This window comes from Manduca sexta, chromosome 1 (assembly GCF_014839805.1).
Source record: "Manduca sexta isolate Smith_Timp_Sample1 chromosome 1, JHU_Msex_v1.0, whole genome shotgun sequence".
NCBI lineage: Eukaryota > Metazoa > Arthropoda > Insecta > Lepidoptera > Sphingidae > Manduca > Manduca sexta.
The window spans coordinates 4,794,518-4,819,833 of NC_051115.1; the positions used below are offsets into that span (position 1 = coordinate 4,794,518).

Here is a 25,316-nt window from a genome sequence, read left to right on the forward strand (position 1 = left end):
AAGATTAAAATTGTATTAAATGAATGAATGTATCCCTCTTAGCCGAATTTGGTCACGGCGTCCAAGCTCAACAGAGATCCACGCAGGATATTATAGTGCACAAGTGTGTGCGATACACAAGCACTCTCTGTTCCTTCTCATAGTCCGGTGAGACGACATGACCGGAGAGAGATCAGCAGGAGATATTATAGTGCACGAGTGTGTGCAATACACAAGCACTCTCTGTTCCTTCTCATAGTCCGGTGAGACGACATGACCGGAGAGAGATCAGCAGGAGATATTATAGTGCACGAGTGTGTGCAATACACAAGCACTCTCTGTTCCTTCTCATAGTCCGGTGAGACGACATGACCGGAGAGAGATCAGCAGGAGATATTATAGTGCACGAGTGTGTGCAATACACAAGCACTCTCTGTTCCTTCTCATAGTCCGGTGAGACGACATGACCGGAGAGAGATCAGCAGGAGATATTATAGTGCACGAGTGTGTGCAATACACAAGCACTCTCTGTTCCTTCTCATAGTCCGGTGAGACGACATGACCGGAGAGAGATCAGCAGGAGATATTATAGTGCACGAGTGTGTGCAATACACAAGCACTCTCTGTTCCTTCTCATAGTCCGGTGAGACGACATGACCGGAGAGAGATCAGCAGGAGATACTACAGTGCACGAGTGTGTGCAATACACAAGCACTCTCTGTTCCTTCTCATAGTCCGGTGAGACGACATGACCGGAGAGAGATCAGCAGGAGATATTATAGTGCACGAGTGTGTGCAATACACAAGCACTCTCTGTTCCTTCTCATAGTCCGGTGAGACATGACCGGAGAGAGATCAGCAGGAGATATTATAGTGCACGAGTGTGTGCAATACAGAAGCACTCTCTGTTCCTCCTCATAGTACGGTGAGACGACATGACCGGAGAGAGATCAGCAGGAGATATTATAGTGCACGAGTGTGTGCAATACACAAGCACTCTCTGTTCCTTCTCATAGTCCGGTGAGACATGACCGGAGAGAGATCAGCAGGAGATATTATAGTGCACGAGTGTGTGCAATACACAAGCACTCTCTGTTCCTTCTCATAGTCCGGTGAGACATTACCGGAGAGAGATCAGCAGGAGATATTATAGTGCACGAGTGTGTGCAATACACAAGCACTCTCTGTTCCTTCTCATAGTCCGGTGAGACGACATGATCGGAGAGAGATCAGGCGCAGGACTAACGGCTTTACGTGCACGAGGCACGGGGGTATCACACTAACTTTCTGACTCCGAGCTGCGACTGAGTAATTTTTTAAGATAGAAAAACCCAGTCACAATTATTTTAGTCCGACCCGGGATTCGAACCCAGAACCTCAGCGCGGTAGTCGTACTTGTATCTTGTACAATTACAACTACGCCACCGAGGCAGTCAAACTTATACGTAATATGGATACCATGATTCTCACGTACGGCGTTACCTAAGGTTACATTAATAATTAGGAGCTGTTATTTTTAAACTAAGAGCGTGTGAGTGTATGCGTGTGTATGATATGTGTATGTATTGTATGTGTGTGTGTGCGTTTGCCTTTGAGTGCGCGTGTGTGTGTGTGTATATTAAAGGTCGGCAGGTATATCAATTCTTTCTATTCTTTGCATGAAATATAGTGAAGGTCCAAAAGAAAATCAAACATACATTACATATTGATTTTATTAGAATAAAATGTTATAATTCAGGTGCAAAATGTTATACAATTAAATAAACAAGCTAACGGCTTGCCTGATAGTTAATAAAAGCCATTGCTTTTACAATAAATAAAAAATATAAATAATAAAACTTATTGACTATTGGACGCTTTAGTTTCATTTTTCATGTCTTCGTACGATGTCAGATTCTGAAAAAAATAAATACATATTAAGGGCTAGTTCCACCAGTTTCTAAAATAGTTGCCATGTGTTAGAATTTAGTACAAAAACTGGCTTAGGCTCCGTGTCACAAAAAAAAAATATGCGGCGATAGCCTAGTTGGGTGTGGAACGGACTGCCAAGCAGAATGTCCGCAGGTTGAAATCCCAAGGGCACACACCTCTGACTTTTCTAAAATCACGTGTGTATTCTTTGTGAATTTATCGTTCGCTTTAACGGTGAAGGAAAACATTGTGAGGAAACCTGCTAAGCTGAGAAGTTCTCTATAGGAATTTCGAAGGTGTGTGAAGTCTACCAATCCGCACTACAGCGTGGTGGACTAAGACCTAATCCCTCTCAGTAGTAGAGGAGGCCCGTGCTCAGCAGTGGGCAAGTATATAATACGGGGCTGCTATTATTATTATTATACGGCAAAGTGACCCCTCTGGACCTGATGGTAAGTGGAGTGGGGTCCAATGACAAGAGAAGATTTCTTATGTTTACGCGAATGTTAGACTTAAAGTTAAACTTTTTTTTAGTATTTTATATTTTAACTAGCTTTTGCTCGCGGCTTCCCCCGCGTGAAGGAGTTTTCCGGGATAAAAGTCCCGCTATATATTTTCCCGGGATAGCTTCCCAGGGTCTTATACTATCTCCATACCAAATTTTGCTTTCTTATACCACGTCTTATGTCACGTCCCGTTCCCGTGGGAACGGGATAAAAAGTATCCTATGTCCGTCTGCTGGTTCTAAGCTACCCCTACCAATTTTCAGCCAAATCGATTCATCCGTTCTTGAGTTATAAATAGTGTAACTAACACCACTTTCTTTTATGTATATAGATTTTCTCCTAACAGAAAACTTTACAAAGAAGCAACAGACGTCTATAAGTCATAACTATGAGAAAATCTCAAGCCTGCGATATTCAGTTTAAAATACATTAGTAAAAAGTAAGTTATGAATAGATTTTTTAAATTTGTGCTTTATAAAAAATAAATAAAATAATAATATCAGCCCTATATTATATACTGTCTCACTGCTGCACGGGCCTCCTCTACTACTGAGAGGGATAAGGCCTTAGTCCACCACGCTGTAGTGCGGGCAGACTTCACACACCCTCAAAATTACTATAGAGAACTTCTCAGATGTGCAGGTTTCCTCACGATGTTTTCCTTCACCGTTAAAGCGAACGATAATTCACAAAGAATACACACATGATTTTAGAAAAGTCAGAGGTGTGTTTGGGATTTGAACCTGCGGACATTCGTCTCGGCAGTCCGTTCCACATCCAACTAGGCTATCGCCGCTTTATATCTAAATATACCTCTCTTAATATCCTTACCTCCCACATATCATCACTCCACGATGAGAACATCTTCTTGAATACAGCTGGTTCTGCGCCTTGCTTAATGGAGATCACTATCGCCGTCTCTATCGTCCGCTCCATGCCGTCATCTTCTATATAGCTCTGGTAAAACACATTACATTTCATGAATACAGGGTCATTTTGACATCGCGTTACTAAATGAAACCACATACTTATCTACTTGGAAATAACACTACAATAAGTTGCTTGAGTCGTAGATGTAAAATAAAAAACTGTAAGTTTCAAACAATATAAATATTAATAAAAAGTAATTTTATTTTTACGCGCCCTAATGCCACTACTACTACTCTAAGGGAATTCGTTGCGGCGGCGATATCATACTTTCAGTCAGAAATACACTCACGCACACGCCATATTCGCATAAAACTACAAAAAATCCGAAAACAAAAACCAGTATTTTTGGAGAAAATATTCGTTATTAATGGATAATTTGGCACAATGTTAGCAAAGCTGAAGACGAGTATGTGGTTTCATTTAGTAACGCAATGTCAAAATGACCCTGTATAATTATATTTAAAAAAAGATGTAATCTTTAACGGTGTATAGGTAAGACACCGCTGTAGAGGAACAGATGGTTGCGTTCCTATATGAAGGGAAAGATTTCCAGGATAGTTGCGTTCCTCTATGGAAGGGAAGATCTCCAGTCAGGCAGATGTTTGTGACCGGCCGCGGCGCCTCCGACGGTTATTCAGAGATGGTATATATACATACTGTGTTGCGCTAATTCTGCTATCGCAAGTCAGTATCGTTTATCGCCATCTAGCGTGAATGTTGTGCGTTACCAATACAATTATGTCAATACCATATTACTCTTCTCGTAGTTCCATTGATGTTGCCGAGATGGCGGTGTATATTAATTGTACCGGTACAAATCAAATATAGCAGATAATTACCAGAGTTCTAAGATTATGTAGGACATTGGGAAGATTGTCATACAAAAAAGTTGCGCTTATGTTATGGTTACTCAATCTACTGTGAAATAGCAAAACACCAATGTACAATCCCTACATAGTATAAAACAAAGTTTTCTCTGTCCCTATGTATGCTTAAATCTTTAAAACTACGCAACGGATTTTGATGCGGTTTTTTTTTAATAGAGTGATTCAAGAGGAAGGTTTATATGTATAATAACATCCATTAAATAGTGGAGAAATACTGTTATTTTGTTATGATATACCCGTGCGAAGCCCGAGCGGGCCGCTATGTTTTTATATACAACGTTCACAGTTTTTCTGTAGTGTATTTAGTATCAGCATTGCACCCCTGCGAAGCCGGGGCGGGTCGCTAGTACTCTATATTTTATTCTATACCGGGATTTGTACGATTTTAATTGACACATCAGCATATTTTCTGTAAATAACTTTTTGTATTAATATCTAAGGACGCTGTGACATGTCACAGAAATTTCAAATAAACGACTTATTGCCAATGGGTAACAACTTTTGGAGCAAAAATTTGGCCATCATGTCCGGTTTGTAACTAACTAAGTATATAGTTTAATGTGTTTGGTAATACTTTTGGAACGAAAAGACATGAAAAAGGCGATCTGATTTTATAGTCTCATTTTGTTTTGCATCTATTATTACTCAACATTTGAAAAATCACCGATAAATAAACGATGGCTGCCATAATATAAAAGAAGAATAACTTTTGGAGCATACATTAGGGGACCGGCCTATGCTTGATTTTGTACATTATTCTATATGTAATGGTTAATAATACGAAAAAGAAGCACTCCTGCGAAAACTGCATTAAAATTGGTTAAAAAATGAGCGAGCAATTGATATTTAAAATATTGTAATGTGCAGAAGTGGGCGAATGTGGGGATATCGCGTCATCTCTTTCTTTCGCACGCGTCGTAATTCCCGATGACGTCACATGTAGATATTTCGTCTCTTTTCTGTTTCTTGTAAATTACCCTTTCCACTGAAATTCAAAGTCTTATAATTTGTTAATTTTTAACGGATTTTAATAATTCTTTCAGTGTTATAATTTATATTATGTAAATATTTGATAATAGTAAAGAACAAAAATGAGTCCGGTACCCTATTGTACCTGATGCCCGATCTATATACTGTTTACTGTCTTTAAAAAAATATATTATTTCTCACCTTAATAATGTCACTTCGTGCATTCTTGACGCGTTCGGGAGCCGACTTGCCGACCCAGAAGTACAATTCCTCTCCAGCATCGAGGATGTAGGCGCCGTCTTCAGCCAAATCCTGGGAAGAAAGAGTTATTTTAATAACTAATGGACGAGTATGTAGCCGAGTCTGTTCCAAAATTAATGTACTTAATGAGAAAAAATTACGAAACTACGCAGAACACACAACGGTAGCTCTCAAAAGGAATAAATTTTCCCCGTTTACGCAACATTTTTCCTTGATGCTCCACAGTCCACTCCTATTAGTCTTAGCGTGATGTTACATAACCTTCGTCAATAAATGGGCTATCCAACACTAAAATAACTTTTCAATTCGAACCAGTAGTTCCTAATATAAAATTATAAGGTATACCCATATAAAATAAATAACCGACCCGTTAAATGTCGTTTTGCCATATAAGTACACTAGCTTTTGCCCGCGGCTCCGCCCGCGTTACAGAGTTTTTCAGGCTAAAGTATTCCGTTATAAAAGTCACGCTATATATTTTCCCGGGTGCCTGTCTTCTTCAAACTGTCTCCATACCAAATTTCATCTTAATATGTTGGGTAGTTTTTGAGTTTAACACGTTCAGGTAGTCGGATGCAGCGGGGGACTTTGTTTTATAATATATTTTTGTAGAACTTTTTAAGAGGAACAATCCCGTCATACATCATCGTTGCATTACTTTAACTGTTTACGCAGCGCACACAACGGAAGCTCTCAAAACTAATAAATTTTCCCCGTTTTTGCAACATGTTTCATTACTGCTTCGCTCCTGTTGGTCATAGCTTGATGATATATAGCCTATAGCATTTCAAAAACAAAGTGCTATTTAACACAAAAAGAATTTTTCAGTTCGAACCGGTAGTTCTTGAGATTAGCCATTACTGCTCCGCTCCAATTGGTCATAGCGTGATAATATATAGCCTATAGCACTTCACGAACAAAGGGCAATCCAACGCAAAAAGAATTTTTCAATTTGGACCGTTAGTTCCTGAGATTAGCCATTACTGCTCCGCTCCTATTAGGTATAGCGTGATGATATATAACCTATAGTACTCCACGAACAAAGGGCTATCCAACGCAAAAAGAATTTTTCAATTTGGACCAGTAGTTCCTGAGATTAGCGCGTTCAAACAAACAAACAAACTCCTCAGCTTTATATAATAGTATATAGATTATTTCTAGAAAATATTTTGTAGTTAAATAAAATTATAAATATTAAAATCCCGATTAAAAAACATGGGTTGGTACAAGGGTGAAAAATTTGAGTTTTATATATTCAAATCAAATAAAATTAAAATAAAAAATGTTGTCCAAAAAAGAAAAAAAAATATTGGGGACATCCTCATCGTTTAGGGGTTAAATATAGTTCACAACCGATTCTCACACCTACCAATTATATATAAAAAAAAATCATAAGAATAGATCAAGCCGTTTCGGTGCAGTTTAGAAACTAATTCATAAACGTTTTTTATCTAAGGACGAAGTAAAGCTGTGATAACAAGTTTGTTTCTCAGTGCCCAACGGCATTGAGAAACTGACATAGGGCCGTTGTGATTGGCTATTATTCTTGTATCTCAATATTAGCCAATCACAACGGCCCTATGTCTACGCACTGCGAAGACTGCCATGCCGTCAGCACTGAGAAACAGACTTGTTATCACAGCTTTACTCGGTCGTTGGATAAAAAACGTCTATGAATAAGGGGGTAACACTGTAACACGAGACTTTAAATATTAAACATAGTTTTAAAACATTTTGTCATATATACTCACTTGCTGAGAAAACTCCGTATCTAAATCTTCAAACTTGATCTTCCCAGTAACGCGCACGGTCACAGAAGTCAAGGTGCGAGGAGTGGTCACTCTGCGGTTGACGGCCAGCTTCCATCCTGAAGGGTCTGACTTTTCCTCTGGAACTCCTCCTTAAAAACAACAATTATTTTTCTAAGGGTGGCTATGGACGGGACTAAAATCTCTATGATAATGCAGAATTTAGCGGCGTATAGATTGCATTGTAGAGGAACAGATGGTTGCGTTCGTCTATGGAAGGGAAAGATTTCCAGACAGATCAATGGCTCCTAAGTAAACTATCGTATTTGTAAAAATTGCTATTTACAATTTTATAGCGTTTTGTTATCTATGGATTGTCATACACCTTTCAGCTCTCTCTATTTACTAACTCACTTCCAAACTCACCAAAAAAAGTTAATAAATGACAATTTTTTTAATGGGTTTGGTAATAAACAGTACATAGATAACGAAACGTTAAAAAGTTATATTCACTATTTTTTAGATTCGATAGTTTACTTTACTACTTACTATGATAACTCTGATAGCATCAATATAAACCTACTTGGTTGCTCGATGCTATCGACTAACAAAATACCATTGTAACTTTATTAAGCCTGTTAAATGTTAAATAAATAAATAAAAGTAGCTATCGAGATGTTAGTCACCGGCCGCGGCCCCTCCAACGGTTCCCATTCGGTAGTATATACTGCGTTGCGCAAATTCTGCTATCGCAAGTCAGTATCGTCTATCGCCATCTAGTATGCTGTGCGTTATCACTACAATTATGTCAATGCATCATCGGTTCCGGTGTTGACGAAATGGCGTTTCCATTAATTGTATCGCCACACAGAATATTTATTCACGAGTGAAATTTCTTCTAGATTCGTTCAACTATTATTACTCAACTATTATTATTATTACTCTTACTTCTAACCGATATCGAAACATACAAATTGAGAGTTTATAATAATTGTAAATTTGCCTGAGGAAAATCCTTGAATTTTTTGGCTATATCGCCCGCAAACCAGGGGATAACCTCCAAAAATTGACAATCACTGGACGAATGGACGGCAAGAGATCGAGAGTGTAGTAAAAATAATGAAATACTATACTTGAAAATGAAAAATACGGATAAATTCAGAGAATGTTTTTTTATCATTGAGCACATGTTTTACACGAGTTGACATTAGATATTTATGTTTTTAATTTTTAAATTATATTAGAACAAGAGGTTCTACAACAGAGAGACAGGAATCTAATGCGCTGGACCGATCAGGTCCGCACCACACTCAACATCAATGTGGCTGAAGCGGTTCGTGTCGCCAAAAACGGAACCAGATGGCACAACATCGTGCGCGAAGGACTATTTCCCTGATAACTCACGAGCCCTAGCATTGGGGCATCGATGCAAGGAGGGGAATATTTGTATAAGTTGATGCCTTTTTTCCGTAGGGAAAAGACTGGTTACCACTTTTTGTGGGGTGAGTGGAACGGTTATGTTGGTTTACTGGTACGGCCCAATATCACTCGCCAGTATAGCATCCGAGCGAGCATTGGACCGAGTCCCTAACCCCTGTATACCACCAGCTTACCAACCAAAACCCGCGGTAGCCTTAGGCGCATACGGGACGGCTACGGGGTATCTTGTTGCACTGAAATAGCTTGGAACTATACCTGGTATGTTGATACCTTCTGGTTTTTTTTCAACAATTCGTCTAAAACCGTGAATATTTACGCAAAGTGTGTAAATGAAAGTGAGTGAGAGTCCACCTGGGTAGGTACCACCGCCAAGCATTCTGTAGTCACTTTTGTGTTCCGGTATGAACATTGTAGCCAGTGTAACTACTGAACGTAAGACTTAACATGTCTCAGGATGGCGAGCGCTGAACACCAAACACTTTGTAATTCAAGGTGTTGGTGTTTCTACTGTTTATCGGTATCGCTTACCATCAGAATGGCAAGCTCGTCTCCTCATACAAAGCAATAATTACCGAGCGCCGCCCAGAACTCCTCAGGTTCGTCTCCTTGGTTCACTGGAGTGACTTCCTTCTCTTCGCCGACGACCATGTTCACGAAATTTAAGGCAGCTTCTCTTTCCTCTTCGCTTGATTCCTAAAAATGAATACATAGATTTATTATTAACTAGCTGACCCGACAGACGTTGTCCCGTCTAAACTATGTATGCACACGCGCATTCTGTCGATCGCTGACAGTTATTTCATACCACTGACAGTTATGTAAAATTAATATTGTCGTTAAGTTTTCTTAAATTTTCTAATTTTCCGCGCAATTTTTGAATTTTTCTTTCATAAGATCCTTCTCCTGACAATAACAAACACAACAAAAAAAAAATAAGTGAAATCGGTCCAGCCGTTCACGGGTGATGGCGTGACCAAGACAAATAGGGATTCATCTTTATATATATAGTTTTATTAGCAATATACAAAGGACTTTTGTATGATCCTTATGTTCTGCTAAATATTAAACAATATAGTTATTTTCATTGACGTATATTCTATAGACACGAACGTTTATATAAACTATTTGTTCAAAATCTGAACTAAAATGGCAAAACGTCACTGTTATAACTTATTTATTCACTTGAACAACAAATAATTTTACTTATTTGACTAATATTTTTTATTCACATCCAGGTTTGCACTTAGACTCGAGTTCTTATATCACGAGCGCCACTCCGTACATAACCACAAGCTGTCAATATTGACCATACAAGTCAGTTTGAAAGGATTGCAGTTCAAATCAGTTGAACACAGTAAATATTCGGAACGCCAAATCTATTACGTAGTACATAATATGTATATATCGATGTTTAGAACTCTTTGTGTTTGTATAAGAATAAAACCATTCTGTACATAACCAAACGCTGTCAATATTGAAACCATACTAAAGTCAGGTGTACGGATTGCAGTACAGATGAGTCGAACACAATGAGTGTACAGAACGCCAGATTAAATACTTAGTACATATATATTAATGTCAGCGGCGATAGCCTAGTTGGTTGTGGAACGGACTGCCGAGACGAATGTCCGCAGGTTCAAAACCCAAGGGCACACACCTCTGACTTTTCTAAAAAAATATGTGTGTATTCTTTGTGAATTATCGCTTGCTTTAACGGTGAAGGAAAACATCGTGAGGAAACCTGCATACCTGAGAAGTTTCTATAGGACTTTTGAGGGTTTGTGAAGTCTACCCGCACTACAGCGTGGTGGACTAAGGGCTAATCCCTCTCAGTAGAGGAGGCCCACAGTGGGACAGTATATAATATAGAGCTGATATTATTATATGTTGATGTATGCAGATGTGCGGTTGTACAGTATACAGCGAAATACTCACATTTCCATTCCAGACATACACAGCATCTGGCGTCTGCAGAACGAATACATCATCATACTCCAGGGTGTCCGAAGTCTCTGGGACTTGGACGGCTCTCATGTCCACTCCTGGCTTGGTACCTTCCACCTAGAACAAGATAACATTTTTAACAGAAAAGGGAGAGGTGTAACTGGAGCACCCACTTACTTTTGTGTGTATATCGTCCCATGATGTGATAGTAACGAGGCTATCTCCAGCCAGACTCTGGGATGATAAGGAATCGACAAACCTCAATACTGTGGGACCTATTTCTTTCTCTAAGAAAACCCGCACTGTCGCTACTTGGGGGTGCGACAAAACCCAATATTGTGGGTCTAGTCAAGCTATCGCTTTAGAGGTGAGTGGAACCGTTATGTTTGTTTCACCGGTCTTACGGCTCAATGTCACTGAGTATAGCATCTGAGCGAGCATTGGACCGAGTCCCTAACCCATGTATACCTTAGAAAAATGTAAAAAAAAAAATAATGAATAAAAAAGAAAAAAGCCAAAAAATAACCATTGTCCTGGATAGGGGGACCGAGAGTGGGGCGTAAAGTCCCACAAAAAAAAAATCCTTTATACCATCGGCATACCAACGAAAACCAGCGGTGGTCTTCGACGCATTCGGGACATCTTGTTGCACTTAGCTGCTCGGGACCCTGACCACTGTTGAACTCAGGATCGAACCTGAGACCTCACTGCAGTCGCAGTTGCCAACTGTACTATATAATGAGCAAGGTGACGTAGTCAGTCGTGCGAAAAAAGAAGAAAAAGGGCGCGAAACTGAACCGGCTGGCCAGCGGACCACTACGTCGGCGATACACTTTTGCTTGCATTTTGCTTAGAATCAAACGGACGTTCACAATCGTCGAATATCGTTACTACAGCTAACATAAAAATCGTTAATTAAAAATATATGAACGCTCCCTTACTTTTGAGTGATGGGACAGCATGAATCTCAATTTTCATAGAAATAAATCAGTAACACATATATTTGTCTATTTTTTGCTTTTCCCGTAAAAATACTATAATTTTATGAAGTGAATTTTTAATATTTTGAAAAATACTATATTTCCCCGAAGAAGTTGGCAACTCTAGTAACTACTACGCCACTGCCAGTTAAAAATTACTTCGCATCTCCATAACTCACCCTGAAAAGACGAATGCCGTTATCATCGAAGGAGTCTTTGGAATTCTTTGGTTTGTAGTCATTGTCCTTGCTGCCGTAGACTATCGCCAGGTTTCCTACCAAATAAAAATATATAAAAACGTATGTTTAGACGCATGTCTGAAGGGACTATCACTACATAGTATAAAACAAAGTCGCTTTCTCTGTCCCTATGTCCCTTTGTATGCTTAAATCTTTAAAACTACGCAACGGATTTTGATGTTTTTTTTAATAGATAGAGTGATTCAAGAGGAAGGTTTATATGTATAATAACATCCATTAAATAGTGGAGAAATACTGTTATTTTGTTATGTTATACCCGTGCGAAGCCAGAGCGGGCCGCTATGTTTTTATATACAACGTTCACAGTTTTTCTGTAGTGTATTTAGTATCAGCATTGCACCCGTGCGAAGCCGGGGCGGGTCGCTAGTGAATGATAGAGTGCGGATTACTAAGGTGATGGACATCTGTGGAGTGACAGAGAATGAAGTAACCAAAATTGAGAAGAGTATGCAAAGGTGATTTTGACATTTGAAGAGGATGGATGATAGACTGACAAAGAGGATAAGGCGAATGTGGATGGAAGAGCTAATAGGGGTCGACTGTACCCAACCTTCGAATGTCAGATGATATTAGCAAAGGACAGGGTAAAAGTACCCAAATAAGAATGCATGAAAAGATTGATGAAGGTGGAGGAAGCGAGAGAAGTATGACAGAATGAATCCCTCCTAGCCCAATTTCGGCCACGGCGGCCAATCTCAACGGAGATCAGCCAGGTACGCAGGAGATATTATAGTGCACGAGTGTGTGCGCAATACACAGGTGCAATTTCTGTTTCTTCACTCTCATAGTTCGGTGAGACGGCAAGCCGACATCACCGGAGAGAGATCAGGCGCAGGACCAACGGCTTTGCGTGTTTTCCGAAGTACGGGGGTATCACACCTCCAACTTTCTGACTCCGAGCTGCGACTGAGTAATTTTTAAGATGGAAAAACCCAGCTACAATTATTTTGAAAAAAAAAAAAGACAGAATTGTGTATAGAGGCAATCCATAGTTTCTACCTACCCCTATGGGATAGAAACGTCATGCTATATACAGATGTAAAAATACGTAAATCGCACTGATTATTGCCTTCATAATGATTTTCAATATTTCGTAACAGAGTTGAGGTTACGCCTCGAGCGAGGTCTGGACGTTAGAAGTAAAAACGAAATTTTTGGTGAAAATATTCCTTATTATGTTTTTAGGTGATGTTAGCAAAGATAAAGATGAGTATGAGGTTTCATTTATTAACGTAATGTCAAAATAAAACGTAAAAGCGGCGATAGCCTAGTTGGGTGTGGAACGGTCTGCCGAGACGAATGTCCGCAGGTTCAAATCCCAAGGGCACACACCTCTGACTTTTCTAAAAATCATGTGTGTATTCTTTGTGAATTTATCGTTCGCTTTAACGGTGAAGGAAAACATCGTGAGGAAACCTGCACATCTGAGAAGTTCTCTATAGGAATTTCGAAGGTGTGTGAAGTTTACCAATCCGCACTAGGTCAACGTGGTGGACTTAGGCCTAATCCCTCTCAGTAGTAGAGGAGGCCCGTGCTCAGCAGTGGGCAAGTATATAATACAAGGCTGATATTATTATTATTATTATATAACGTAATGTCAAAATGACCCTGTATACCTACCTTCGAATATAGCGAGGAAGTGTTTAGTCTCCTTCCCTTGAGGAACCTTCACGGAGATGACGTTATCACCAGCTTCCTCCTCCAAACTCGTCATCAGCTCGTATCCAGCAACCTTATCATCATTACTGGCATCAGCACCCTGCAAGAATTATTGATGAAACAAAGTTATAGCTAGCTAAGTAGCGACGATAGCCTAGTTGGGTGTGGAACGGACTGCTGAGACGTATGTCCGCAGGTTAAAATCCCAAGGGCACACACCTCTGACTTTTCTGAAAAATCATGTGTGTATTCTTTGTGAATTTATCGTTCGCTTTAACGGTAAAGGAAAACATCGTGAGGAAACCTGCACATCTGAAAAATTCTCTGTAGAAATTTCGAGGGTGTGTGAAGTCTACCAACCCGCACTAGGCCAGCGTGGTGGACTAAGGACTTCCCTCTCAGTAGTAGAGGAGGCCCGTGCTCAGCAGTGGGACAGTATAAAATACAGGGCTGATATTATTATTATTATTATTAAAGTTATAGCTGAAATAAACAAGAAGACCTAAACAAGTGGCAAAGGGTTCTTTTTTATACGGTAACGGCAAACAAAGTTATAGCTAGTAAAAGAAGAAAATTATTATGCCGTAACATAAAAAAAATCAACGTCACTTAAGTTTTTACTCGAGTTGATATTGTTTGTTAACAAATCGAGTAGGCCACGGCCGTGGTTTTCGCGCCAGAATAAAACGGGTGCAACTCGAGACAGTCAATATTAAACATTGACGTATAATCTATATGGTATATGTTCTTAGTAATTAAATAAAGTTAGTAAAAAGATGTTATTGACATGAGTGTTTATTTCGGACTAAAGAGAAGTAACTATGGCAAACAAAACACAAATAGTTCTAAAAATAGAACATATAAAAAATAATAAGTCACGACGAAGGTTACAATCTCCAACACTATAGACACGAACGTCCATATAAACTATGTTCAAAATCTGAAGTAAAATGGCGACCAAAACGTCACTGTTATAACCTATTTATTCACTTGAACAACAAAAAAAATTACTTATTTGACTAATATTTATTCACATCCAGGTTTAACACTTAGACTCGAGTTCTATCATTAGCGCCATTCCGTACACAACTACAAGCTGTCAATATTGACCATACTAGTCAGTTTGAATGGGTTGCAGTTCAATTCAGTCGAACACAGTGAATGTTCGGAACGCCAAATCTAGTACGTAGTACATATATATCGATGAAAGATGGCTGTTACTTACAATCCACAAGTATATAACTGCTGCATCATCTCCATTCTCGTTGGTGTACTTGTATTTAACCACATAAACCTCGGATTGGTAGAACACGGATATACCAGATGCAAACTGTTCTGTGATATTCTCTTTTTCTCCAGCAATCCTGGAAAAAAAGTCTTAAGTGACCCCTTTGGAGCTTATGTTAATGGATTAGGGTCCAGATTGTTACTGATGAGAGATGTTTTTTAATTATTTGACGGCCTCTCAGCCGACGTGCGACTGTTAACGGATTTTTTTTTATTACTTTGAATGACGAGACGAGCTGACCGTTCGCCTGATGGTAAGCGATACGACCGACCATAAACAGGTAGGTACCACCGCAATGTCTATTTCTGCCAGTGTGTAGTCACTCTTGTTCCGGTTTGAAGGACATTGTAGCCAGTGTAACTACTGAACATAATAATTAACATCTCATGTCTCAGACGAGCGCTGAATACCAAACACTTTGTAATTCAAGGTGTTGGTGTTTCTACTGTTTATCGGTCGTATCGCTTACCATCAGGCGAACAAGCTCGTGTATTTGAATCAAAGCGTCATGCTATTTATGTTCATATCACTCGATTGTCTAACCTGGTAATTTCAAGCGTCCCTAGTCCAGCATCAGGCATGAACCCTCGGGCTGCAGCGCTCTTCCCGATCGCCTTGGCAGCTGCTGCAGACTCCTCGGAGTCGCCGGAGAAGTAACCAGCGTCTAGAAGAAATTTGTAGTAGAGGGGCAAATCCTAGCTTTCGATAGAGCAGCTACAATAGGGGACCGGACTCATTTTTGTTTTTTATTATTATCAAATATTTACGTTATATAAATTATAACACAGAAAGAATTATGTAAATCCGTTAAAAAATCAACAAGTTATAAGTCTTTCAATTTCGGTAGAAGGGGTAAGTAACAAGAAACAGAAAAGAGGCGCAATACCCACGTGTGACGTCATCAGGCATTACGACGCGTGCGAAAGAAAGAGATGAAGCGATATCCCCACTTCGCGCCCACTTCGGCACAAAGTAATATTTGAAATATGAATTACTGGCTCATTTTTTAACTAATTTTAATGCAGTTTTCGCAGAAGGGTTAATTTTTCGTATTATCAATCATTACATATAGAATAATGTACAAAATCAAACACAGGACGGTCCCCTATTGTTAATGCTCCTCTGAGGCAATTCTTCTTCGCTCGATCTTCACACCTCGTACCCACACGGGGGGACATTTGTCGCGGTCCTAGACACAGTTCAGTGTATATACCTCATGGTTGTTATAAGATATAGAGGCCTTTAGGGACTGGCGAACATTTGCTAGCCTTCTCCCCTTCATCCATCCTAAGAGGATTCATTTTCCTCTAGGGGAGCCCTGAGGGGTCTTGAATATTTTCTTTTCCACACATTAATATCCTAACTCTCCAGGTCCCTGCAGTCGCTGGTTTCCTCCGGTTTTGACAGCAGGGTCCAATGCCCAAAAAGCTATTCGCACTCTTAATAAAATAATGACCCATTCCAAAATTGCCAATTTTTGGGAATCGTCAATCATTTTCTGTTTGCGACCAGTTTTTTCCCTTTTTTTCATGCTATAGGTTTTATTTTTTACCCATCTTTAATAATTAGTTTTCCGACGACTGCCACAAATTAACAATTTTGAAATAGGTCATTATTTTATTAAGAGTGCGTATAGTAAGCTATGAATAGTAACATACCGATATCAGACAAATAGTTTCTGACAGAAGCAACATTTGTCTTCGAATCCCAGCCGTGGAAGTATTGTTTGAAGGTGGAACTCTCTGATCCTTCTGTTACCCTGGTAATGTTAACCTGGAACAAAGTAAATTGTTGTTTAGTATCTACGCCGCTGGGTCTTATTTCCTTCGTCACATGTTATTTAGGGGACACATTATTACGCCCCTATTCATAGACGTTATTTATCTTAGGACGGAGCATTGCTGTGATAACAAGTCTGTTTCTCAGTGCTGACGGCATGGCAGCCTTCGCAGTGCCGACATAGGGCCGTTGTGATTGGCTAAAATTGAAATACAACTTGAATCTAGTTGGCTGTCAGGTAAACGAAGCTGAGAAACAGACTTGTTATCACAGCAATGCTCCGTCCTTAGATAAATAACGTCTATGAATAAGGGGGTTAGTTTTTACAATTAGTTTAACTAATCTGACATTATATACAAGACTTGGAAAAAAAAATATTGAATGGACAACTGATGACAAAAAAAAGCCCGGAGTGTCTTTCTGCCTTTCTTCTTCGGGTAGTCATCGCTTAGGTAGTTAGTGAAAGGTTGGTAGGTTAGCTAGGTTAGGGCTTTTATTGTCCTCACCGGTGAGGATCGCGACGCGTTCTTCACTTTGTATTTATTAAGATTATATACATCTTTTTTATTCTTTTTTTTCTTTCCTGCCAGCCTGAGATGGGTTCTTTGTTTACATTGTAGTCTCATCTCTTTTGTGTCCAATATAAAATGTCTGTATTTATATAAACTCTTGGGCTAGTAGATGTATTATAAAGAGGATTTGTGTTTGTATATGCAACCTCAACATAAACCACTTCATTGGAGGAATTTTATTATATAATTAAATATTCTCATGTACCTTGACTTATCATAAGTGCAACTATGTTCGCCTACGTGATGAATAAAGAGTTTTATTTATTTTATTATTTATTTAATGGATTAAAATAAAAATAACAATTAACCTATACGTACCCACTTAGGATATCCTTTCATATCCAAATATTTGTCAGCTGTGGTGTGGTAGCTCTTCTTGACTTCGGGGTCCACTTCAGACCCTATCCAGATGTATACTCCGGAGCAGGGAGTATCCAGAATATAGATCTCCTGCAAATAGAGGTTTTAGAATTGGATTGGAAAATTAGATGTATTTGTTATATTTCTGAAAGGTGAACTCGAGTGTTAGACTTCAAGATTAGACATTTAAAACTCAAATCTCTGTGTTTACTTTTTTCTATACGGAGCGACAAAGTTTCCTCGCTGCACCTGATGGTAGACGTAGTGGAGTCCAGTTAAAATGTCGTCTGATCAGAGATGATTACTGGCAAATGTAACATCCTGGTGGTAGGATATATTTTATATCCGCCCGGATAGCGACCGTACACAAGATGCTAAAACCCGCCGTAGTGACCCACGTAAGTGTCACGTTCCGGGATCAGCCTGTGTATGCGGTTCCAACAGGCCGGTATAATTGTGTCGACTGCCACGGAGTAATCGTCTTTCGTCAGTTGACATTTTATTGGATCTCACTCCACTTATCATCAGGTGCAGTGGGGTCACTTTGCCAGGCTTTTATAAAAAAAACACATTAACGTCAATCATATTTTTTCTTTTTCTAAAATAAAGTTAAACTTTTGAAGTTTATTTTAGTGGAAGAAAAAACGATTGTTGAGGCGAACATAAAAGTTTAAAGACGATTTGAAATTTTGAATTGTTCTACTACTTTTAAGGTTGATAATAATATGTTCTGAAAAACTCTAAATTAATTACCCCCCGAATATTTACGTATTTATAATATGAATACTTACACCAGATTCGACTACTTTTATGGCTAACTTTATGTTTTAAAAAACTCAAAATTAATTTCCCCCCCGAATATTTTATCTACGTATTTATAATATGAATACTTACACTGGAAGCCAGTTGACTCTGCTTGTAAGGTTTACCAACAGAGACCAGGTCGAGCTCGTCTCCAACCAACACTCGGTACAAATACACTGCTGAGGGATCAGCTCTCGCGTAACCCTGAAAAGAAACGGTATACCAAATGCTAGTTAATAAAGCTGAGAGGAAACGAAAGAGAAAAGATGACGCAATTTGACTATGTTTGATTTCGTGCATTTTTCAATATGTAACAGCAATTAGTATAAACAAGAAGTCCTGTGAAAACAGCATTAAAAATCGATCAGAAATGAGGCAGTAATTCATATTTAAAAATTGCTACGTGCAGGAGTGTGTGAAGTGGGGATATCGCTCCATCTCTTTCCTTCGCACGCATCGTTATGCCCGCTGACGTGACATGCAAGTATTTCGTCCTTTTTCTATTTTTTGACACTCAACCCTACTAGTTAATTTCAATGGCTTATAACTTATGAATTTTTCACCAGCTTTCAATGATTTCTTCTGCTTTAAAATGTATACGTATATGTTTTATAAAAGTTATAAACAAAATAAGTAGCCTGATTTCTCCGATCATATTAGTTTGCCGTCTCACGGGACTATGAGAAGGAACAAAGAGTGTTTGTGTATTGCACACACTCGTGTACTATAATATCTTCTGGCTGATGTCCGTTGAGATTGGCCGTCATGGCTGACATTCAGCTGGGAGGTATTCATTTGAGGCTACTGTATATGGAGTCTAAATTTATTATTATAAGGTTACCTCAGTGGAGTCGTCTTGTTCCGCGTCATCCATGGAACCGCCTAGGGCTTCAGTGAATTTGTTTAAGTCTTCTTCACATGAGAACTCATCTAAAACCAGACAATTGATAGCATAATGATTTCTTCTCCCTTATTCATAGACGTTATTTATCTAAGGACGGAGCATTGCTGTGATAACAAGTCTTATTCTTAGTTTTGTTTATCTGACGGCTTGCTGTTTGTTCAACTTTATGTGACAGCAAACTAGATTCAAGTTGTATCTCAATATTAGCCAATCACAACGGCCCTATGGCTACGCACTGCGAAGGCTGCCATGCCGTCAGCACTGAGAAACAGACTGTAGCATTCATGGTTACGGAGCGGTTTTGAACTATTTTTAAATTAGTTTCGCTGGTGATAGGATATATTTTATATCCGGCCGGATAACGACCGTACACAAGTTGTTAAAACTCATATGTCGCCACGTATGTCGCGTTCAAGGATCAGCATGTATACATCCAGTTGCAACAGGCCGGCATAATTGTGTCGACTGACGAGAGGTTATCATCTCTCTTCAGTCAACACTCTATTAGTTAACCATCGGGTGCAGGAGGCCACTATTCCATGCTCTCATAAAATAAATAAGTCATTCATTCTAACTACGTCTTCACGAACCCTTCAATCACTCACCAATAATTTCAATAGTAGCTCTGCCATTATGTTCTTCATCTCTTAGCTTGTTGGCGATGCTGATGATCTTTCGTCTCTGGGTGGCCTTCGCTCCTTGCGCCATGACCACGAAGATGTCATGTTCCACCTCCAGGATGAAGCAGTGTTGTCTAGTCAAAGAAGTGCTTTCCGCTGGCACCTGTGCATATTAGAAAGTATGGAGATAAAATCAGAAATGAAGAACTCCACCATAGAACCAGGATGAGCGACGTTGCTTATAAACTTAGCACATTGAAGTGGAATCAAATCATTGACTGAATGAATTAAATGAATGACATTACTGGTTTTAGGATCTTGCCCCGTAATTCGAACACCTCTAAACACATAAGATCACAATGATTTCTTATGCTTACGCGAATGTTAGCATCAAAATAGAGCTACTTTTTGGATTTTATTGCAATTTTTTGTATTTTAATTTACTATAGAGGGGGGAGGAGGGTAGGCAATCTGAAAATTATTTTTATTTCGATACAATATAACAATTCTATCAGGTAGTATTCTATAAAAAAAGAGGGTGGAACCCGAAAAGATTTATTTCAAATCAAAATAACAATTGTACAAAGTAGAATTACCTCCTCGATCCTCATATTGTCGCACCCTGTCAGCTTCAGGAGTCGTTTCTCTGCTCCAGCATTGGTCACCACTTCATTGAAGCCTGATTCATTGCCACCTTCCAGGTATCTGATGGCTATAAACATAAATTGCGTTAATGCAAATTATTACGAGTTTAAATAAAAAAATCGTCTAGGATATACTGGTAGTAGGTCTCTCATATGTGAGAGTCCGCCTGGGTAGGTCCTACTGCAATGGCTATTTCTGTCAAACAGTGCGTAGTCATTGTTGTGTTCCGGTGTAAAGGACATTGTAGTCAGTGTAACTGCTGGACATTATGAGATTTAGCACCTCATGTCTCAGGATGGCGAGCGCAGTGGAATACCAAACAATACTTTGTAATTCAAGGTGCTGGTGTTTCTACTGTTTATGGCCAGTCGTATCGCTTATCATCAGGCGAACGTCAGCCTCGTCTCATCATGCAAAGCAAGAAAAAATATATATTCCACTCAGATTATGATCAGCTTTCAACAGTTTCGTCCTCATGTACGATATCTGATTAAATGTTGTCAAATGAATGCCAATATCATAAGATAGTATTTAATATACATGTACATTAAAAAAAATATAATATTGAATCTTTGCCGGCATATTCTATAGGCGATTCTGAAGGAGGGTAGAATTAATGGTCCCAAGATTTAAAACAAAGGGGAAACAGGAAATGATGAGAATGAATTTTGGGGGAAGGAAAGGAACTCTCTTAGGATGAGAGGAGGGGAGAAAGCAAGGAAATGTTCGCGAGCCCTCGTAGCCCTCAATATGAATTAGCAACCAAGAGGCATACATACTTAATCGTGTGCCTAGAGCCGCGACGAAGGCCCCTCCGTGCGGGCGTGCATTCGCTTAGGAAACCGAGCGCACAAGAATGCGTCACAGGTAACAAAGGCCAAAGACTAACACACAATTCCCCATCTCCGTAATAGGCTAATAAAACGTCCTATTGGCTTAGGGCGACAGCCCACACACTTACCTGGTTTAAAGTAACCCAGGAACAAGCTAGACTCATGTCCTTGCACTTCTCTGTGATGCACCGCCTTGCCTCCAAGCATATCGTCCAGGGTAACTGTCCAGATTGCAGCAGATCCCATCTTATCCTGGGTAGTTTTGCCACCCAGCCAGAAGTGAGCATCGTGAGAGAGCGCTGTGGTGTCGTTTCCTGTGGTCTGGAAATCCAGGTGTATATTATTATGATTATACTTAATGGTTTTTATAGTTGCGTGGCAAAATGTCCACACTGCATCTGATGGTGGACTCAAGTTCAATAGAATGTCATCAAGGTTCAGACCCAAAAACGCTGGTTAAAAAACAAATTAGCTGACCACTGCCAATTAGCTTACCTTTAAAACGATGTAGGAATCTCCATTGTAGAATTTACCATAGACTTTTATGTCAATGGGTACCGGTTCAAATTTCTGAAAAAAAAAAGAATCGTTAATATCTCAAAGAGACGCAGTGGATTGGAAGTATTTTATAAATCCAGGTCCTGGGTGTTTATGGCCTATCAAGATTACCATCATGTTATACCAATAATAGTGGCGATAGCTTAGTTGGTTGTGGAACGGACTGCCGAGACGAATGTCCGGAGGTACACAACCCAAGGGCACACACCTCTGACTTTCCTAAAGTTTTGTGGGTATTCTTTGTGAATTATCGCTTGCTTTAACGGTGAAGAAAAACATTGTGAAGTAACTTGCATATCTGAGAAGTTCCCTATAACAACTACTAGCGTGAAGTCTACCAATCCGTACTAGGCCAGCGTGGTGGACTAAAGCCTAATCCCTCTCAGTAGCAGAGGCGAAACGGGACGAAGTGAAACGGTATATAATACAGGGCTGATGTTATTATCATCCAGTAAAAATTTATTTGTTCCACCATAAGAAACCGAAGGAAGTCAAGCATAAAATAAGTATAAATGAGAAGTGAAATTTTGCTGTAAAACCTTAATAATGAAATAAAATACCATGCTAATGTTTACTCATGACTCGCATAAACAGGCTTAGCTAAGTATGAGTCACTGGTAACGTGTCTAAAATGTTCTTTTGGTAAATAAATATATATTTACCCTCTTATTCATAAATATTATTTATCTAAGGACTAGGCATTGTTGTGATAAGTCTGTTTCTCAGCTTTGTTTATCTGGCTTGCTGCTTATTCAGCTTTGTTTATCTGACGGTCAACTAGATTCAAGTTGTATTTCAATATTAGCCGATCACAACGGCCCCATGTCTACGCACTGCGAAGTCTGCAATGCCGTCAGCACCGAGAAACAGACTTGTTATCACAGCATTGCTCCGTCCTTAGATAATAATGTTTATGAATAAGGGGGTAGGTTTTAACATTTATTAGTTTACAAATCAACATTAACAACTAAAATAGTATTTAGTACTTATAACAAAAACTTTATTCATTTACAAAATGACAACTATTTTAATCAAATAAGCTAGCGAAATACAACGATTGTGAACGTCCGTCCGATCCAAAGCAAAATGCAAACAAAAGTGTATCGCCGACGACTACGTCGACGATACACTTGACCGACTGTCCAGCAGACTACTAGGTCCGCTGGCCAGTCGGTTCAGTTTCGCTCCCTTCTTCTTTTCTTTTGCACGAATGACCACGTCACCTTGTTCATTATATATATTTCGTTTATTTCGTTCAGCCGACTACAATAATCAGGGATGCGTCATGCCTATCACATTGGATTATGATATCTGACTGAGTGAATGGCTAATTGCAGGCGCCGGCCGGCAGTCGCTCGAAACTGCGGCGGGTATGCACGGAAGCCGATCCGAAGGCCGACGATCGGCTATCTTCACTCACCGCTCGGCAAGTCGGGAAGCCACGTCACTAGCTCACCATCAATTATTTATCAGTCCGAAAAAATGATTGTTGCAGCGCTTGTATATATTTTTATATGTACAAGTTTTAACCAAATATTATAAGTACAATTAAAGTTTTATGATTTATTTTTGTTTTAAAATATTCATATATTTATTTATATAGTTTGAAATTATTTTAGATGAAATTTTTTTAAATATAAGTAAGTCTAGATATAAGTTGAGATGTCTTTATATAAGTTAAGTATTGTATAAATTATGTAATTCCACTACAGTTATTCATTTGCACTTAGAAGCTATGAAAATGTCTACCAGTCTATGGTGGATAATGTAGAATTAAACTTAGTGGTAAATACCCTACCGCGAGCAAACGGCCTTGAGTTGTTTCTTCCATAATATGGCGCACAATTAAAAAAAATTATAAATATATTTCTTAAATAAAATTTTACGTAATTTAAAAAAATAAACTACCAAAATGAGTTTTATTAAACTGTCTATTTAATGGTGTTGGTTGCAAAAGAAATGGCATTTTCATCATTACACATGTTATTACACTTTAAATGAACAAATACCCACATTATAAAAATAATTAAACGAGCAATACCTAATATAAAGATATCTTAGCAATGTTTAGTTTTCTATATGTTTCATAAATTTTAAATAGCTTCTAGAAATACGTTTAACACGCCGTATTACTAAGGACAATGTCTCAGTATAAATATTTTTACCTCTATAGTCCATATTTTGATTCCCGGCTCCGAACCAGCCTCTTCAAAAGCAGGATGTTCCATATCGACCGACTTCAACGAATACTTTTCGTAGAATGCTAATATTCATATTGATGATAGATAAGCACTATCGTATATAGGATGATCACTACATAGTATAAAACAAAGTCGCTTTCTCTGTCCCTATGTCCCTTTGTATGCTTAAATCTTTAAAACTACGCAACGGATTTTGATGCGGTTTTTATTAATAGATAGAGTGATTCAAGAGGAAGCTTTATATGTATAATAACATCCATTAAATAGTGGAGAAATACTGTTATTTTGTTATGTTATACCCGTGCGAAGCCAGAGCGGGCCACTATGTTTTTATATACAACGTTCACAGTTTTTCTGTAGTGTATTTAGTATCAGCATTGCACCCGTGCGAAGCCGGGGCGGGTCGCTAGTGTTTTATAATACATTAGTCATACCATTGCTAGGAGGGGAGGGGAGGGTACCCCTCCACTAATACCTCTTTCATTCCACTAATAATCATTTTAACGGTGATGTGCGTGTATTAGCCATTAGGTTATCTTTTTTTTTTCTTATCTCATAGCAAACGTAATATTTGTATAGAAATATATAAAAGGTGAAATTGTATGAAAGAATGTTTGTATGTCTGTAAGTTGTATAATGATTTCTTATGTTTACGCGAATGTTAGACATTAAAATTAAACTATTTTTCGGTTTTTATCGCGGTTTTTATATTTTAATTTTCTCCCGTTTCGAAGACTTTGCAGCCTTCATGGTCAGGGGGGGGGGGGCTCGTCGGGAGAAAACTAAAATAATTAAAACCGCGATAAAATCCGAAAAATAGTTGAATATTAATGTATAAGTTGTGCTTAAAATAATAAAAACATACTTCATTTATCACGTAAGCGAACAATGTTGCACTTCGTCAAAATAAGTAATAAGTATAGTTATTAATAAATTATTGTGTATCTAGAAATATATTTGTGTGCTTTCGTATATTTTGGTTTGTTTTCTTTTTTCTATTTAATTAATTAGTCATTTATATCCGCCCGGACAGCGACCGTACACAAGGTGTTAAAACCCGCCATAGTGGCACACGTATGTCGCGCTCCGGGATTAGCTTGTGTATATCCGGTTCCAACAGGCAGATAATCACTCCCAATCCCATCCCTACCATCCAAGTATCCCTTTGCCATCCCTTCTCTTGGTCCTCTTCAGTCGTTAAGCCATGGGACACCAGTATACCGTTCGCAGGTGTCCCAAAGTGTAGAGATAGGGGGAGCCACTAAAAAAAAAAAAAAC

The 25,316-nt window shown here is 38.9% G+C and overlaps 1 protein-coding gene across 1 annotated transcript; it reads right to left on the reverse strand.

Moving 5' to 3' along the window:
- Window positions 1-1,679: 1,679 nt before the first annotated feature.
- Window positions 1,680-24,119, reverse strand: LOC115452983 (gelsolin, cytoplasmic). The gene is made up of 19 exons (XM_030181606.2): window positions 24,003-24,119; window positions 21,775-21,849; window positions 21,408-21,600; window positions 20,398-20,513; window positions 19,787-19,964; window positions 19,119-19,207; window positions 18,368-18,481; window positions 17,432-17,563; window positions 16,421-16,535; window positions 15,306-15,426; window positions 14,700-14,838; window positions 13,436-13,574; window positions 11,735-11,829; window positions 10,567-10,692; window positions 9,204-9,324; window positions 7,195-7,343; window positions 5,384-5,494; window positions 3,228-3,353; window positions 1,680-1,875 (listed from the first exon to the last, which is right to left on the reverse strand). Exons 1-19 carry the CDS (start codon window positions 24,063-24,065, stop codon window positions 1,819-1,821), a joined length of 2,259 nt encoding a protein of 752 aa, XP_030037466.1. The 5' UTR covers window positions 24,066-24,119; the 3' UTR covers window positions 1,680-1,818.
- Window positions 24,120-25,316: the final 1,197 nt, after the last annotated feature.